The sequence below is a fragment of the Cicer arietinum genome, chromosome 5 (assembly GCF_000331145.2).
Source record: "Cicer arietinum cultivar CDC Frontier isolate Library 1 chromosome 5, Cicar.CDCFrontier_v2.0, whole genome shotgun sequence".
Classification (NCBI taxonomy): Eukaryota; Viridiplantae; Streptophyta; class Magnoliopsida; order Fabales; family Fabaceae; genus Cicer; species Cicer arietinum.
This window is the reverse complement of record NC_021164.2, coordinates 67,224,043-67,242,625: the sequence shown is the minus strand read 5'-3', so window position 1 is coordinate 67,242,625 and position 18,583 is coordinate 67,224,043. Positions and strand designations below refer to the sequence as shown.

Genomic DNA, 18,583 nt, shown 5'->3' with positions numbered 1-18,583 from the left:
ATTCCATTAAACATCTTCGTTTTTTGGTTGACAAACTCTTGATACTCCATGTTAATGCATCATGAGTTTGGGGAGAGATGTTATATAATATTATTATATATTAGTAGTAAGGGTATTTTAAACTTTTATATTCTCTTGCATATACACTTATTATAACTCTATTACCATTATCTTTTGTTCGTTTTGGTTATGAAATCCTAGTGGAGTTATTTCTCTTATTTCTCTCTTCTTCTTCCTTTCTTCTATGTTTATGTTTGTTTATCATTGTTAGTATATGACACTGAGAACACAAGTAGAGAACAATTTGGTGAAATGGGTAGTCTTATTTATCTATGGATAAAGAAATTCCAGATATTGTGTCTAACAATCTGGAAAAGTGTTTGATTGATGAACTTAGTTCGATTGGCTTTACTTTTGATGATGATGTTATTGATTGGAATCAGTTGTTTTATGCTATTCATCATGGTGGATCACTTGTTTTGAGTAAAGTTGAAGAGAAGCTTGGATTGAGGGAAGACCAGTAGTTGGAATGTGTTGAGGGAGTATGGGACCTGTGGAGTCCAATAGTGATATTTATATTGGATGAGGTGTGGAAAATGTCTACGGTTGAAGGGAAAGGGACCATTGGGGAAGGGTTGGAGTGGGGTATTTTGTTGGAGTTACTACTAATTGTACACATCATTTTTTTAGTTTAAAAATTTAAAGGATGATCAAAATTGTCGTCTTTTAAAATAAGAGGATCAATTCCATAAATTAATGAAAATAGTGGGACCAAAATAGATAAATTAAGTCACAAGGGGGTGAGTCCCTAAAACAACCTACACAAATTCTGAACATCACTTCCTGAGTTAAGGCATTAATAATAAAAGATTTGCGACCTATATTCACAAGATATGTTGTAGTAGGGGTTGTAAGTGGAATAAGTATCTGCACACAGTTTATTGAGACAAAATTTTCCATAAGAAAATCGAGAACAAAGACAATTAATTATCATGTATCTTGAAGAAACATGTTTGACTTTGTGGTTTGAAATCAAAATAAATACAAAAATGTCATCAATAGATCAAAAACTGTCTGAATTGGCTACCATCCAGAGGGTACTCAGTGTCAGAGGCAGGGGATGAGTTACTATTATTCTGGAACATGTCTAATACCAGAAGTTAAACGTAATTTATTTAACAGATAAAGCAAAGAACTGCCAAGGCAAAATAACCAGTACATATTCAGTTTATGATCAAAATCATCACACAGTCAAACTTGGTCTAGACATTGAAAACAAACAAGCATACACACATTACCTGCTCAATAACGCTTCCCATTTATATTAGTAGTTGCACCATGTTGTATAAAATGTTGAACACCATCTCAATGACAAACTGTATGAGCTCTCAGCCATGAGTATCTGCTTTAACTCCACGATCGACTTGCCTTGTGGCTCTAGTTGGTACTTGGTTCAGAAGAATCCTCCAAAAGATAGCCAAGACCTTGGAAGAGAATTGTGTGTAGAATAATGATACATGGATAGTAATCTTAAGTAGACATGTCATGTCATTTTAAGTTATTCACATCGGCTTTTCTTATTGATAATTGAATAGAATAATAATGGTGGAACTAAATTTCAATGAGTTGAAAAGTATAGAACCTTTTATCTAAGCAATTAAAACTACAAAAACCAAAATCACCTATGTGCCCCACTACACAAACTAAAAAAGCAATTAAACCTAACTTATTCTTAGGATCATTGTTGTTGTCTTACACGAAAAGAGTTCATTCACATTCCTTATATTCCCAAGAATCTTTTGATACTTGGAAACAACTGCTCCCTAAAAGAATTCTTAAACCATTTTAGGTTGCTAAGTGATTTTCTTATAAGGATAGATGCAGTAGCACGTGACAGCACAATGATGCCCTCGAAGGAGTTGAGATCCTCTCCACTTATGAGAGATGGACAGATGAGATGTTTGTGAGTTTTCTTTTATAAAATATTCTAAAAATGGATCCCACTAATTTTTTACATGTGTCTATGCCTCTCATAAATTGAGTCTTCATTTTCATTGAGAAATTGAGAAGATCTTCACCCTCCAAGGGACCAAAACTGACTAAAAAATTGTTGTGCAGCTTCTACCCAACTCAAGACAAAACTTATTGATACATTATCAGCTAAACCCAAGGATTTGATGCAATTACAAAGAGTTCAAATATATGAACACAAATAAAGCACTTACAGTCCATTTGGTTGATGAGGAAAGATTACTTTAAATGTTAATTGTTTTGTTCAATTTTTTTTGGGATAGAATGAGAGAAAAATCCCTCATAACCAATCGTAGATCACCTCTAAAATCAGGGAAATTTGAACGAGAAAGAATATTGTTTAAAACTTGGACATCAATATCCTTTTATTTGATATGACATTTACGATTACAAAAATGAAAAAAAAAAAAAAAAAAAGTAAATTTGCTCTTCCCTCTATTAAAATCCCTCCCCAAAGGAAGAAGAAAATAGACCCCTTAAATTTAATGCTGCAAACATTTACCGACACATTACTCATCTTACCTAATAAATTCCAAACTTCGGAAAGAAACGTCAACAAAAAAGAGCGTGCAGGTGTAAGGCACCGTACTGAAAAGCCAAAGGTCAAATGACCAACTAGAAAGGAGAGCAGCAATGCAGAACAATCTTTATACGGAAATGATAATGAAATATTGATTTTGAAGTTCTCAATCTTTTAGCATAGATGAAATAAATTGTACAAATTTAGAGATATATAATATATTGTCTTATAACATCCCAACCCAAAATACTACACACTGCATGAAACAAGCAAAGCAGTCAGTAAAATTTCATATTACAGTATCTGACCTGCTTGCTCTTGCAGATATAGCACTTACAACAATTTCTGATTATGCCTTTTGCTTTTTACCCTCTATAGTCCTGTCTTTCTATGTGGTGTATCCAAAAGTCAGGAAATCTACCAGAGTTATACAGCCTACCAAAATATCAGTCATTCAAAAAATGCACAAAATGTGAAATAGTTGGGTATCAACAGTCAACATATACGAAGTTAAAGTCATTAGTAACAGTAATTGGGAGGCTCGCAAAACCTTCATGGAAACTCATGTTCTCTGCTACTCAATCTGGTTTTCAGCCAAATTCTCTTCAAAATTCAGAGAATTGGCTGCAGTTAAAAGCATGTCCATTCCTCCACCACTTTCCAATGCTAGTACATAGTTATTACTGAATTTGTTTTCATTATTGGCCTTTGGCTTTGAAACATTTTCACTTGTTCTCGGCTTGTTTTTCTCATATGCCTTTTTTGCCTGAGATATTGCTTTGATTCCGGCATCACACTTTTTGCAGAACCATTTCCCTTCTGGAATAGAAGCTAGTGGAGGTTTCATGCAATAGATGTGATATGCATGATCGCAGCCATCACAGAGGACAATCTGATCATCATCTTGATCGGTGACGCAAACTTGGCATAAACAAGAAGGGCAGTACCAACAATTACCATATGACTTTAATAGCTTGCTAGTCAAACACCTTGCATGGTAGTATTTACTGGGGCAATAACGGTGACCGCATACTTTTATTTTTCCACCCTCAACTTCATTTCCACACACTTTGCAATCGGGCACCTTTTCGCCACCTGTAGATATTTGAATCCCATCATAGCTGCAATTTGAATTCTCTTCAAATTCATGAAGTGTTTCCTCATTCGTAGGGAGGCTTTCATCACCAATTATTTTCTTGGAAGTCTTTATGTCATTCAACCTCATACATACTACACAATTCGCATGCGGAGATCCAATGCCATCTGTGGTGCAATTGGCACAATACCAGCTTTTGTGCGGTATTTCTTTCACTGCAGGCTCAATACAGGACAGATGGTACATCTTCTCACATGAATCACAGACCAAACAGTCTGTGCCATCTGCCCTTTCTCCACAATGACTGCAGCAGCATATTTTATACGTATCACATTCTTCCATCGTCTCTGGTTTTATGTGAGAGCCGAATTCCTGGTAAAAGAACAGATTAGAGAGAAAAAACGAAACCAATTCCCATTACCATTTCAGTAAATATTTCAGCAAAGTCTTAATCATATCAAATGAACTGCATTTGGTATTCATAAATAAACAGGCATTATTTAGTGCAACAGATTCTTTGCATCATGGACATGGGACTTTCAGACACATCTTACAAACCAAACAAGTCCTCGTCCTGTCTTATTCAAGGAAATCCTTAAGGCTTGGGAATATGTAACAGGATTCTTCATGTGATTCTCTGTCAGACAGAAAAAGGTTTTGAGGAAGAAAAAATAAAAAAAATATTTTCCGATATGTAGGGTACTAGGGTTTAGTTTTTCCATTCTTGCAGCATATCCTATAATCACAGTTGGAATCCATATTTGTGATATATACATTTGGTACCAAATAGATACAAATACAACCACAGTTGTTACTTGTTAATATCATGTATCATCAGAAAATTCTTCTATAAAAATTTTAGTCGATCCTATCATGTATCTCAGAAAAACTTCACACAAAAAATGTATTATTTCATATTAGGATGGACAGGATGATAAAAAATAACTAAGATTTTCCATACAATTAATTGCCTTTATTCACATTTGATCAGTTACGCATGGAACTGGGCATCAATAGACTATGGCAATATAACCATGTAATGTCTCTGTGCTTCATGCCTTAAGGGTCTTCAAATTTCAAAATAAAAGCATGCATGCAACACAAGTGAAGAAATTTCTTATCTCTGGCTACAACAGGGAAACAGAGATTTTGATAGTGTAAGAATTACAGCCACATCCAAACAAAGCAAAACAGATAGGTATGATTTTGGTCTCAGCTGTTATGCTTCGAGTAATAGCTGATTAGAATCAACAGTCTATGACTCTGCCATAGTTAATGGCATGTGACAGTTGTCATTGTAACTTTTTCCTTTCATAATTATTTGCTAAATTGATAGATATATGTCTATTTGATTCCCAGCAATGAAAATGTAATCATTTTTAGTGTTAATTCATCTTTTCTCAATATATCATGTATCTTCAAAAACAACTGTGTCTGACTAGCTGCCCTTGGTGCAATGTTTGTGGGAAAAAATAGCTAAATTTCAAACACATCTTATATCATATCTGATACCTGAATGTGTCAGCTAGCGAAATATCAAAACAAAATTTTCAAACTCTTACCACTTGCTTTTCATCTTCAAATGTGCTTTGTGCTGAAACTCCAACCTGAAGGTATGGAAAAATGAAAAATTGTTGTTTACACAAAGGAAAGCAAATAGGAGCAGAGAAACAAACTCTGAAACTTAAGTGCTTTGAAAAAAAATTTGATTACCAGCTCACAGTAGGAAGTTCTTGACATGGTGGAGAGGCTCTTAGCAAGAGCGAAAATCTCATTACAAGTATCTTGTAGCTTTCTCCAGACCTAAATTACAAATCAAGAATAGTCGTACAAAATAAGAACCAGAAACTTACGTGGAACTGGCTAAGAACCTCAAACAATGCTAAAATAACCTTGTGAACCATATTATGATTTCTCCTAGCAGTGGTACACAATGAATCAACCAGTTCAAAACAACAGTTTTATAAATAGCATTTAACATTGAGGAAGAGATAGTCAAAAGAAATAAATATGTTATGCCCTAAATCATCAAACAAACTCCAGGGAGTAGTTTCAAGAGTAGCTTCAAATCTCAATCAAAATTTGTAATAAACCAATAAAAAACCATATAACTGCAACAGAAAGGGTAACTCCCACCATGGCATCAATTTACGTCAGTTTACCGAAATACCTAGGATCATCGGTCTAACAATATTTTCACTACCTCAAGTAATTAAATTGTTAACAAACTGCCATTTCCTCCATCAACTGATTGAATACCCAATTTGGTCCAGCAATTACAACCCTAGCATCTTATCAAGTTGGGGTAAACAGAAACTTCACTGAGACCAAACTAATGGTTCCTCCAACATTATCCAGCAAAAACTCCCCAAGTAAACAGAAAATATCAATTCCAACGAGAAAATTTCAATCTGTGTAATTTTACCCATTTATTTCTCTCATATTTAGGGTGGGTTCCACTGAACTTTTCTCATTTTATCACAGGACAATGATGAAAAAGATATCATGTCAATTATTCATTTTCTTTACTCTTAATTTTCTATTCCACCAAACTAATGGAAAGAATATTTCACTTTTCTGTATCTACACTTTTTCTCCATCCAAGCAAATAATAAAGATTAACAAAGTCACGGTGGAGTTAGGAAGCAGGAGTTGAAGAATACAGCAGCAGAAATTTTGTCGGATACTCGAACTTTGAGTGGCTTTGTGATGTTTCGGCGGATTTTGAGTGCCTTCGAGTGAGCTTCAAGTGAGCACTTTGCCAGATTTTGCCTGAGTTCTTCACTGCATTTAGGGAGTTTGTCGGAGAAAACCCTATGCGAAGTGGGGCTTGAATGCAATGTGGGAGTTCAAGCAAAATGCAAAGTATAGGACCTGAGAAGTGAGACTAAAGCTCAAAGCTTGAGCTGTGTTTCAGATTATTTAGATTCGCTAACTCATGAGCAAACTCGGGAGTTTGAGCGTGCTAGTACAAGTTTGACCAAGTCTGCAAAGATTCAATTCAAAGAGAGCTAGTATGAGTTCACGAGTTAACACGCTAGTTTGACCACAAACAAAAGGAACCAGATAAACTGAAGATATGTTTTTTGCGAAGAGCTAAAAGTATTTATTATTTACTGTAAGTCATCTTCTGAAATTGGTTTGCTATCGATAACCCCTTAAGCCCAAAATCCTAACAGATGCTCAGTTACTTCAAGTTAAATTATTTGCAACATGTGCAGGTAGATATCTCCTGTAACTTCCTCTTGCTGGCCATGTGAGGTTAGATCCCCCTACATACCTTTCTTCCTTTCTTAGCATGTTACCAAGAAGTATCACAAAATCGAATTCTTAACTTATCAAACAGAAGCCTTTTCCTACTAGATGGAGTTAGCTTCGTGAATCATAGAACTCCCTAACACCATGCCATTATTCAAGCCCACTGATAAACGATTCAAATCCAAATCTCTCAACAATTTGGACAAAGACACCAAAGCCAAGCAACATAAAACAAGGTGATCAAGAAATATAAGAAAAGTTGCATGAAAGGACTATAAAGTGCAACTGCAAACCATCATAGCATTAACACATGTCAAATGTCAAATCATTTTGCAAATTAAGCACATGTACCTGCAGACACAACCCACCCACTGCCTCCTATTTTATGGTATATTATAGAATGTAATACAGTGAATGGAAGATACTTTTTAGCATGAATAATCCCTTTGTTAAACCATAAACAAAATTACCAAACAACCTGGCACAGCAACTTTTACAAATGAAGTATTTATATTGACATGTGAATCAGTTTTGCTATAGTTTTGTTGCTAGTAGAAAGAACCCTTATTTACTGTATAAAGAAAGGATCTCTCTTCAAAGTACGAAAGTAGAACCTCAAAAATTTGATGCAGAAAGTACTAACGATTGAATACATGCTAATTACAATATCTAGAAATTAGAGCAACATTATAGAGATAACAGATAATGCATAATCAACCATATGACTTATGCCCCCAACATCATTGTCTTAGGGTAAACCAGACATTCAGTCATCTTTGATTCTCGACTCGCATCAAGCACCATATAGGAATAAATAAATTTTCTAATTATAAAGAGCCTACTAAAAATACCTGTTCAATATCTGACAAGAAAAGTGCAGGTGATTGTTCATAAGTTTTCTGTTTCATCCTTGAGTTCATAACACTAAAATCAAATACACTTTCAGGCTTCATTCCTTGGAAATTTTCAAATAAAGTCTTGCATAATGAGCTGAACTTTTCTGAGGTTAACATATTGCAGAGCACACGCTGACACATCTCAGTCACACCACGGCCATGGGGTTCACTAGAAGATCCATTTTGCATGACATGTGCATGCCCATTAGCTTTGGTCCGTGTTCTATGAGATAAGCGATCAACTTGTGAAGAGAACTCTTGTCCATCTTTGTCAATTTTAGAAGTTCCCTGCTGTCAAAATAAGATGGAACTTAAAATTAAAGGAATCAAAAGTGCTTAGGATAAGTCAAGTAAGTGCATTACAGGCAATTCTAGCAGAAGAACCAACCATAACTGTAGTGGCACAGCTTATTTGAGTATGGTGAATTAGTGCCTCCCCTATGCACCCCTCTATGCCACCATTGCCATTGCCTAATGACTGATATAAATGCTTTAGTACAGCATTTCCCCAATGTCTATGGGGACAATCATCTGCAGTTTTGCCTAAAGTTGCATCAAAGGGTTCCTTCACAACCTGCAATTAAAAATAAAAGGAAACAAGTAAGAAAAAATTAAGAAAGGGTACTTATTGTTCTTCAAGACATCTATCTATCTTCAGGGCATAGGTTGCAACTAGACTCTTTATGAACATGCTAATACATATTTTACCATTCAACAGAATAGATGCAGGAGGCTATTATCATGGCAATGCCCAACATAAATGAAGCAAAAGTAATAAACTAGTCCCCTCTAGCCATTGAAGTTTCAAGGAACGGTTCCTGATCAAGAAGATCAAGTATATCATTTCCCTGGCATCTTAAATCTGAGGTACTTTGATCTAAATTTGCAGGTTAACTAAAATGGCGCAGGTGCATAACCATTTACTTGTAAAAACAGTCAATATAATTCACTTGTAAAACCAGTAAGTATAATATAAAAGGCTGATGAACCTGATTTTTGTGTGTGGAAGTTCTCACAATAATTTTGCCCTAAGTTCACAAATTTGAACTGGCAGTGACCTAAGTTACAAAAATGTAGCTAACTTACTCTTCTGAGCACATACAATGGGGTTATTAAATTTCAGATCAAAATATACAAATATAAGCAACCCACAAACCATCTAGAAATTAAGGGCGTCGAAGAACAAATTGACACATAAATAACATTTTCTTCTAATTAAACATAACCATTTTTTGGTTGATATTTCATTCTTTCAATCACCCATTTTGGAACACACATTGGACATCATAGGTGGTAAGCTATACACAAATGAAAAACAAATAAAGGAGGAGAGCAAACCTGATCTGCTATACGACTTGCAGTTTCCGCACATTTTCTGCAATCCTCCTGAGCTTTGCCTTTTGAACTTGACTGATCATGCTTTCGCCTCTTATAAGTTCGAAGACTTGTAAATCCACTAGAGTCCCCGTCGCCAGAATCAAACCCATCTGAAATTACGACTCCATTGCTAATGGCTTCACTTTTCAAGAATCCAGCCCCCTCAATAACACCATTTCCATTCACCCCATTATTCAACAATTCACTTTTCACAACCCCAGCCACGTCAGCAACACCATTCCCATTGGAAAACACAGCCCCGCCATTCACGGATTCGCTTTTCAAGCGTGGAGGCTCTTCAGCAACACCATTTCCATTGGAAATTACCACCCCATCAGAAATAGCTTTGCGTTTCAAACACTGAAACCCTTCAGCACATTCAGTGTTACCAGTATTGCGTATTCCATCCTCAGTTCCCATAGCAAAACAACTTATTTTGCAGGAGAACAAAATTAGGGTTTTAGATTGGAGTCAGAGAAGCTTCCAAGATCCAAGATTTTGGCCAGATTTGTTTATCCCAACAAATTTGCAGAGTGAAGAACACTCAAAAATGGAATGAAGGTTAAAACATAGCGTTGAGTCGCTCCTGAATAACCCAAGAAACAATATGAGGAAAAAAAATTGAAATCGAGGCATAAAAGTGTATTGGGATTGAGAGAAAAATAAAAGTGACGTGAAAATCATGTATCAAACAAACAACATCGCAACCGTATAATATTGAAGTTTCCTAACTAAAATGAATTAAATTAAAAATAAAAAAAAAATAGTCGGAGCAAAGATAGAGAGAGGGTTGTGTTTGTTCTGATGCAAGCAAGAGTGAGAGTTAATTTTTATAGGGAAACAGAAAGAGTAACAAAAGAAGGTGGAAATGTGAGTAAAATGGAAAGAGAGAGAGAGAGTGTGAGAAATGGTGAACTTGCCTGAGTGTGAAGTGGTGGTGCTACGCCAACGGTGCTCTGCTTTGCTCTGTTGTCTGTTTCTCTTATCCGAGTTGTATTTTGGAACCGACGCCGACGCCTCCCTTTCAACTTTAATTTTTCGCGTTGCTGACTGTTTTGTATATATTTATTGATGACTAATTTTATTTATTCTTTCGGACAAAAAGGTATAAAATGCATTTACCCTTCTATTGTTACCAAGTACTACTGCTCGATTAAGGTGTATCCTACGTGCCTCCCTTTACATTCTTCAAGTATTTATACTTCAAATTCTCCGATACCAAACTTTTAGGGTAGTTTTCAATTTTTCAATTTTGATTGTCAAAATTTAATTTTAAAAATATAATTAATTGGATAAAATGGGATTTTTTTTTTTTAAATGTGAATGTTGAATATTTATCAATATTGACTTCAATTGTTTCTTGTTGTTTTAATGTGAGAGGGTTGTAACTGCAATAATACTATGGCGTTAATGTATACATGGGAGATTTATTTTATGTTGGCTTGTAACGTTAATCTAGACAGGGGTTAAGATGGTCTTTATTTATTTTAAATGCAATTTCTTCCTAAAATTCAAAAATAAGACTCTGATTAAGATGATTTTATGTTTGAAAGTTTCAAAAACTATTATGTTTTGAATTTAGAGTTAAGTCACTCTATTAATCTCAATTTCCTGTAAATCTTTTTATGAAACACATTCATATGAATTTATTCAATATAGAGAAATTTACATAAAAATAATTAAAAAATACAAATAAAAAATAAATGATCCAAAATATGAATTCTTCCGTCTAAAATATTCCTCTCAAAATATTTAAATCTTCTCGTTTTCTTGTTCAATATACATAATTTTTATTTTATATTAAATTCAAGAGATGTTGCACTTTTGTGTCGAACATTTCAAATATGATCTATAAGTATTCATTGTTTTATATATTTGATGGGAAATTGTGATATTTTCTTTATTTTTCTCTTTTAAAACATTTGAAATGAATTTTGGTGCAAGCTTATACTTTGTCATGTCATTAATAAATTTTCTCTTATTTTTATTTAAACGCCCCAAATATGAATGTTCGTCTAAAGTATTCACTAAATTGTGATTGTGTGTTCTACAACGAACACTAATTTTTCATCTTTGACCGATATTTAACGGTATACATATGAGTTTGAATAGACAATTTTTCTTGTGATAACAAGTTATTGTTGATTGTGATTGTGTGTTCCACAACAAACACTAATTTTTCATCGTTCAATAATACTCAACGGTATACTTCTGAGTTTGAATAGACAGTTTTTCTTGTAATAACAAGTTATTGTTGATTTTGATTTATATCTTCCACCTTTTTTGCATCCCAAAATTATTTTATCTTTTTTTCATCTCTTTCGAGTAGCCTTATCAGATCGAAAAGTAAAAATTATTATTTTATATAGTTTGTGCCTATTTGAATATAGCGAGAAAAATATATATAAAATATATTTCAAATAAAACATCAATACATGTATATACATAAAAAAATCAAAACTTATAAAATCAATTGTAGATTACCTGATTAGTACTGAATTTATCTGTAGAATCTATAGTCATTATTGTAGCAGGAACTTCACTCTCAACTCTACCCATACTTGATTTGAAAAAATATATTAAATTTAATTAATACTTATATTATAAATATAATATCTAAAATAAAAAATTAACTATTTTTTAAAAAAATTATTACATTTCGAAACATTCAGCAAAACTGAAAATTTTGAAAGTTTCTAAAGTTTCGAAATATAATCCTTATTTTGAAAATTTGAAACCTTCGAAAATTTAACTCGTTTCAAAACTTTGAAACTTTCGAAAGTTTTAAAAAATCTAAAAAAATTATATTTCGAAAGTTTTAGATTGCTGAAAATTTCCATTTCAAAACTTTCAAGTACCTGAAAAGTTTCAAAAATTTATAAATTTTGTATTTTAAAAGTTTGAAATATTTTAATATCACTTACTTTTTTATTTCGAAGATTTGAAAGATTCTAATTTACAGTGATATATCTAAATGTTTGAAAAAATTAAGTAAAAAATGAGAGGTAGAAATATCTAAAGTTTTTATAGATAGTTAAAATGGTAAAATTATATTTTCATATGCGTTAGGAGATGACAAATATAGGTGAGAGTGCAGTTAAAAAACTCTTGAATTGTTAGGCTTTAACCTAGTTTACACATGAGTCCAATCCATTTTTTACTATAATCTAGTCCATACACAAGGATGAATAATGGGGCAAAATATGATAAACATTGTTTTCTTAACGAATTTGAGAGTTTCTTTGAACCCCAATTATTTTTTGTTTTGTTAAACAAAATTAAGGATAGACAATAGAGTCTAAATTCAAGATATAAAAAGATAGTTTCACTAAATATTTACAAAAATAAATCATATTTGTCTTTCTAATGATAGAGATCGAATTCATAATATGTAAATTTTATATTTATGTTTTTACTATTAGATCAAATCATTGGAGTTTTTGAATCCATTTATTACAAAATTTAAAACTATCAAAATCAAATAATTTAATTTATTATTACAAATTAAGCTAGAATACTTAAAAACAAAAAAAATACTTATTAAAATAATTATATAATCTCTTCATAATGGAAAAAAAAAAAACAAAAATTGTAGTCGAATACCTAATGTATCTAGACTAAATTTTTAAAATTTTAATCAGACGCATCAATTTTTCAAGTACAATTTTAGGAGGATTTTATCCTGCACCTCCACATGATCTAAATCTGACACTCCCTCAATCAACGTAAAAATACAATTTTGCCCTTTATAAAACTTTTAACTTTTTTAACTTCTCATTTTTTTACCCCACTTTCCAAAATATTCGAAAGTTTCCAAAGTTTCGAAATGACAATTTCTAGAATTTTCGAAACTTTCAAACCATTCGAAACTTTCAAATAGAAAATTCTAGAATTTTAGAAATTTTCAAACAATTCAAAACTTTCGAAATAAGAAAATTTCGTAACTTTCCAAATTAGAAAACTTTCGAAATTTTCCAAATTAGAAAATTTTCGAAATTTTCGAAATTTTTCAAATGTAATTCTTATTTTGAAAATTTAAAATTTCTAAAACCTTCAATTTTAAAATTTATTATAAATAATAAAAAAAATAAAATTATATTTTTATGTGTCTTGAGCGGTGAGATGTTTAAGCATGAAGGTGCATAGTATAATCCTCTAATTTTTGTTTATATTTTATTCAAGGGAAGTTCTTTTTAATCTCCACGCATAAAAAACATTTAACAACACGAGTTTAATCCATTTTAGGCTAGAGTCTGCTCCAGAACAAGGATGAATTATTGAAGCAAAATATGGTAACACATTATTTTCTTAGTGAGTTTGAGAGTTTCTTGGAATTCAGTCATTTTTGTTTTGATAAACAAAATTAAGGCAAGCGAATAATGCCCAAATTTAAGATATAAAAGATCTTACGGCTCACTAAATATTTATAAAAAGAATTATATTTGTTTATCTAATGATAATAGTGATCAGTGAGATCAAACTCACAGTCTACAAATTTAATATTTATGTTTTTATCTTTAGATCAAATCACAGGAGTTTTTGAATCGATTTATTTATAAAATTTAAAAAGTATCAAAATCACATGATTTTATTTACTAATACAAATTAAGCTAGTATATTTAAAAATAAACAATTACTTATAAAAGTAATTATATAATATTTTCAAAATAAATATAAACATAAATTGTAGTCGAATATTTAATACATCTGAATTAAATTTTTAATCAAATATATTAGTAGTATAATTTTAAGCTATAATTTTTGTTTATATTTTATTCAAAAGAAAATACTTTTGATTATCCACGCATAATAACGAATTAATGTCATGGCTAAAAATTTCAATAGTATCAAAAAAAAATACACAATCGTTAAAAAATAAATAAAATATACACTTATCCGTCAAATATAATTAAATAGTTGTAAAGGCACTTTTAAAAATTTAAAATAATAATAATAATATTAATAATAATAATAATAATAGATATGTAAAAAAATAATATATAATTATCATTGCATTTTTAAAAATTATAAGATGGTCTTTTTGTAAAAAATTTAAATAAAAATTTAGGTTAACTGAATGGTTATTTTTTTGTTAATAACCCAAATTTATTATTTATAAAAAAAACAATATATTCCATTTTAAAATATATGTATATTAAACTACTATTTTTTTTATTTAGTTAAAATTCATCATTTGCAAAAAGAAAGTCTAAGTTTGCAATAACCATTTTATTAAGATTTTTTTTTAATTAAATAAGTCATCTTTTAAAAAAGAACTTCTTACATCCATTTTTTTAAGTTAACAGACTATATATATTTAAGTTAACGGATATGTGACCATTTATTTATTTATTTTTATAACAAATAGTTATTTGTTAATTTAATAAATAAATAAATTATTAGAAAAAATTAAAAAACAAATTAGGTTAAGAAAATAAAATAAAATATATTTAATGTAAAAAATACATCAAAATTAATGTTGTTAATTAGATGTGTCAAAATAAATAACATGCTATAGTATTTTAACAACTATCTCTTATTTTAAATCTTACTACTTCATTCTATTTTGTTAACAGCTTCATCCTATTTTTCCTACTCGTATAATAAATAAATAAAATGATAAAAAAAACACTAAATTATACTAATAAAATCAAACAAAATATATTATAAATTAAAAAAAACATCAAATATTAATTTATTATATTTTGTTTGATCTAAATTTTAAAATTTAATGTATTTTTTTCAATTTAATGTATTTCATTTGATTTTATTAATATAATTTAGTTATTTTATTATTATTTCTATTATTTTTTATTTATTAGATCAAGAGAAAAAATAGGAGGAAATTGTTAATAAAATATAATGAAGTTTTTATCTTGCATTAGGCTGCAAAAGAGAAATGAATTATTAAAATAATACAACAAAATATTTATTTTGGCACATCTACTGTATTGACTTTAATGTATTTTTTCTTCAATTAAATATATTTTCTTTTATTTTATTAATATAATTTGGTTTTTTTATTTATTAAATTAATAATTAGTTATTTGTTGTAAAAAATAAAAATAAAAATAAATGGCAATAGATTAGTGCGACCTTTTATCCTCTTATTGGAGAAAAAAATATACTATCCGGTAATATTCCCATTTTGCGACATCAAGAAAAAGATAAAAAAATATAAATGATATTTTAATATAAAGTATAATAAAAGTTTTGAATAAAAAGAAGATGTAAAAGAAATTCAATCATATTTGACATCCTTTTATAATTTTTAAATATATATTTACTAAGAAAATATACATCATATATTAATGTCTTTATTATGTATATCTTTATAAAATATTAATATTATTTTGTATATTCGTAGGATCTAATTTATTTGACAAACATCAATATTATAAGTAGAAATCTGTAATCTGGCAGTTATGGTAATGTGAATTTCGAATACAAATTATTTGTTTTATTTTTTTTTTTATTTATAAAACAACGAACAATTTATATACATACAAATTAAGAGAACACTTTGTTTTTCAAAGGAATTAAATAATCAATACTATTTGATAATATTTTATAATGTCAATAAATTAACTTATATTTTATTGAATTAGTTTAGATTTGTTAGATTAAAAGAGATATATTTAGTAAATGAGGTTTTCACACTATCTTATAAGTTATTATGATATAATATTTTAAGTAGTGTTTGAATTTATAATTTATAATTTTTTTATATTTTTTTCTATTTATAACTTTATTATTTTATTTTTATTATTCCTTTTTTATCTTCATGCAATTTAAAATAAGTACACCATCTATTTTATATTGAAGTATATGGAATTAGTGTGTGAGAGATTGATGAGTAAATAGAGTAATTATTTTATATTATATAAAATATTAAAAAATAATAAAAATAAAATAATAAGTTATAAATGAAATAAAGTATAAAAAATTATAAATTATAAATTCAAATATTACTTAAAATAATATTTCAAAATAAACTATAAACTAATGAAAAAAAAACTTGTTTGTTAAATATATTTCTTTAAATATAACAAATTTATAAATTAATGTAATAAAGTATAAAGTGATTTATTGACCTTAGTATATTTAGGAATAATTAGTATGTTATATACTTTAAAATGTTTGGATGCGTTTATTTGAGCTTAAATAAAAATTATTTTTATTTTAAATAATTTAAAGATTTTTCTGTAGAGATTTTAAAAAAATGAATGTTTAACTGACGTTTGTTTACTATTATAAAAATAATTTTTAACTTGTTTATATCCATATTCACCAAGATATAATAATCTTTGTACTCCTTGTAATCTTAGTCAGATTTATTATAACAAACCAATTAAATATTTCAAATTAAGCACTTCCAAATTTAATAGTTTAATTATTTTTTGCAGACACATTTTAAGTTGATCAATGTACATAAATACTCATAAAAAACAATAAATAAACATGCAACAAAAAATAACTATGTAGAGAAAATATTAACGAGGTCAAAAAAAGAATGTCCTGTAAATAAAAATGGTCAATATAAGAGAGAAAAGACAACCAATAATGAATTGATTTAAACTAACAAATAAAACCTAATAAAAATTGGCCATGAGATTAAAAAAAAAAAGTAATGACATAATTTTCTTTCGTTGATATAGGTTAAGTTCCATGTTTTTTCAAACTCTAACAAATTATTTTTAATTTAAAAAAATAGAATTTTTTTCTTCTGAAATAAACTCTAAAAAATAATTTTAAATTGAAATATACATAGTTAATGCGTGAGAGACTACCGAGTAAATAGAGTAATCATTTTATATTACATAAAATATTAAAAAATAATAAAAATAAAATAATAAGTTATAAACGAAATAAAATATAAAAAATTATAAATTTAAATACTACTTGAAATAATATTTCAAAATAAATTATAAATGAGAAAAATTTATTTATTAAATATATAAATTTTAAACCAATAAATTTATAAATTAATTTAATAAATGATTTTTTTTCATTTATATCCTTTTATTTTTAAATTTGACCAAAATGCTACACATTGAAAAAAATAATACAGAAATGTCATACCTTTTAGCCCCAGTTGCTGATCGCAACCTGAGAACACATTTTTTTTCATCCTTAATAGAAGGTCACATTCGGCGGATGCGACCATCTACTACTATATATATATATATATATATATTTTTGTTGCTATTTTATTAATTTTGTTAATATTATTTAATAAACTATATTTAATTAAAATATTTAAGAATTCAAAAAACTATTAATAAAATAAAATATATTAATAAATAATAATAATTTTAATGATATTATAAATTTTAACAACAATAATAATAATAAAGTAAATTATATTAATAAAATTAATTAAATTGAACAAACAAACCACATTAAATTAAAGAAAAAATACCACAAATTAAAAAAAAAATGAAGGAAGTTGTTATAATATCGTGTAAAAACAAATAACGTGTCCCTGCCATTTTGTCCATAAAAATAAAATAAAATAAAATAATAATAATAATAATAATTAAATATTATTAATATAATTAAAAATAAAAAAATTTAAAAATATAAAATTTTAATAATAAAATCAAACAAAATATCAAAGTTAACGTGTTTGAGTGTGAAAATAAATAACATGTTATATTATTTTGACAACTCAATCCTATTTTGCTGGTAAATTAACACTTAATATTATTTTGTTAACAATTGAGTTATTGATTATTTAATAAATTAAAAATAATTAAAAAATCAAAACACTATTAATAAAATAAAATAAAATAAAACACATTATATTGAAAAAAAAATGCAATTAAACAAGAAGAAGTTGTTAAGAAAATACATCGTTGTTTTATCGGCAAAATATCATGAACACGATATTACAACAACGTCCTCCTATTTGTTTTGACACATTATTATAACAACTTCTTCCTATTTTTTTTATCCAATAAATAAAAATTAATGAAAATAATAATAATAATAATAATAATAATAATAATAATAAAATATAAATTTGATGTATTTTTTTTAATTTAATGTGTTTTATTGGTTCAATTTAATTTATTTTATTAATATAATTTACTTTATTATTATTATTATTATTATTATTATTATTAAAATTATAATAATAATTATTTATTAATGTATTTTATTAATTAATAGTTTTTTGAATTTTTAAATATTTTAATTATTTATAATTTATTAAATAATAATTAATAAAATGGAAGAAAAAAAAAATATATAGTAGTAGATGGTCCCATCTCCGAAGTGCGTTCTTTTATTAAAGATGAAAAAAAATATTCTACATGGTCGCATCTTGATCGCAACTAGAATTAAAAAGTAAGATATTTCTGTATTATTTTTTAATGTATGACATTTTAATCAATTTTTTTT

The 18,583-nt window shown here is 28.4% G+C and overlaps 1 protein-coding gene across 2 annotated transcripts; it reads right to left on the bottom strand.

Moving 5' to 3' along the window:
- Positions 1-2,702: 2,702 nt before the first annotated feature.
- Positions 2,703-10,258, bottom strand: LOC101505792 (PHD finger protein EHD3). Of its 2 annotated transcripts, none has more exons than XM_004502490.4 (7): positions 10,099-10,258; positions 9,140-9,764; positions 8,190-8,375; positions 7,757-8,092; positions 5,361-5,450; positions 5,210-5,254; positions 2,703-4,019 (listed from the first exon to the last, which is right to left on the bottom strand). In XM_004502490.4, exons 2-7 carry the CDS (start codon positions 9,596-9,598, stop codon positions 3,126-3,128), a joined length of 2,010 nt encoding a protein of 669 aa, XP_004502547.1. In that variant the 5' UTR covers positions 9,599-9,764; positions 10,099-10,258; the 3' UTR covers positions 2,703-3,125. The 2 variants fall into 2 exon arrangements, with proteins under 2 accessions (XP_004502547.1, XP_004502548.1); XM_004502491.4 differs by having other exon boundaries at positions 7,757-8,089.
- Positions 10,259-18,583: the final 8,325 nt, after the last annotated feature.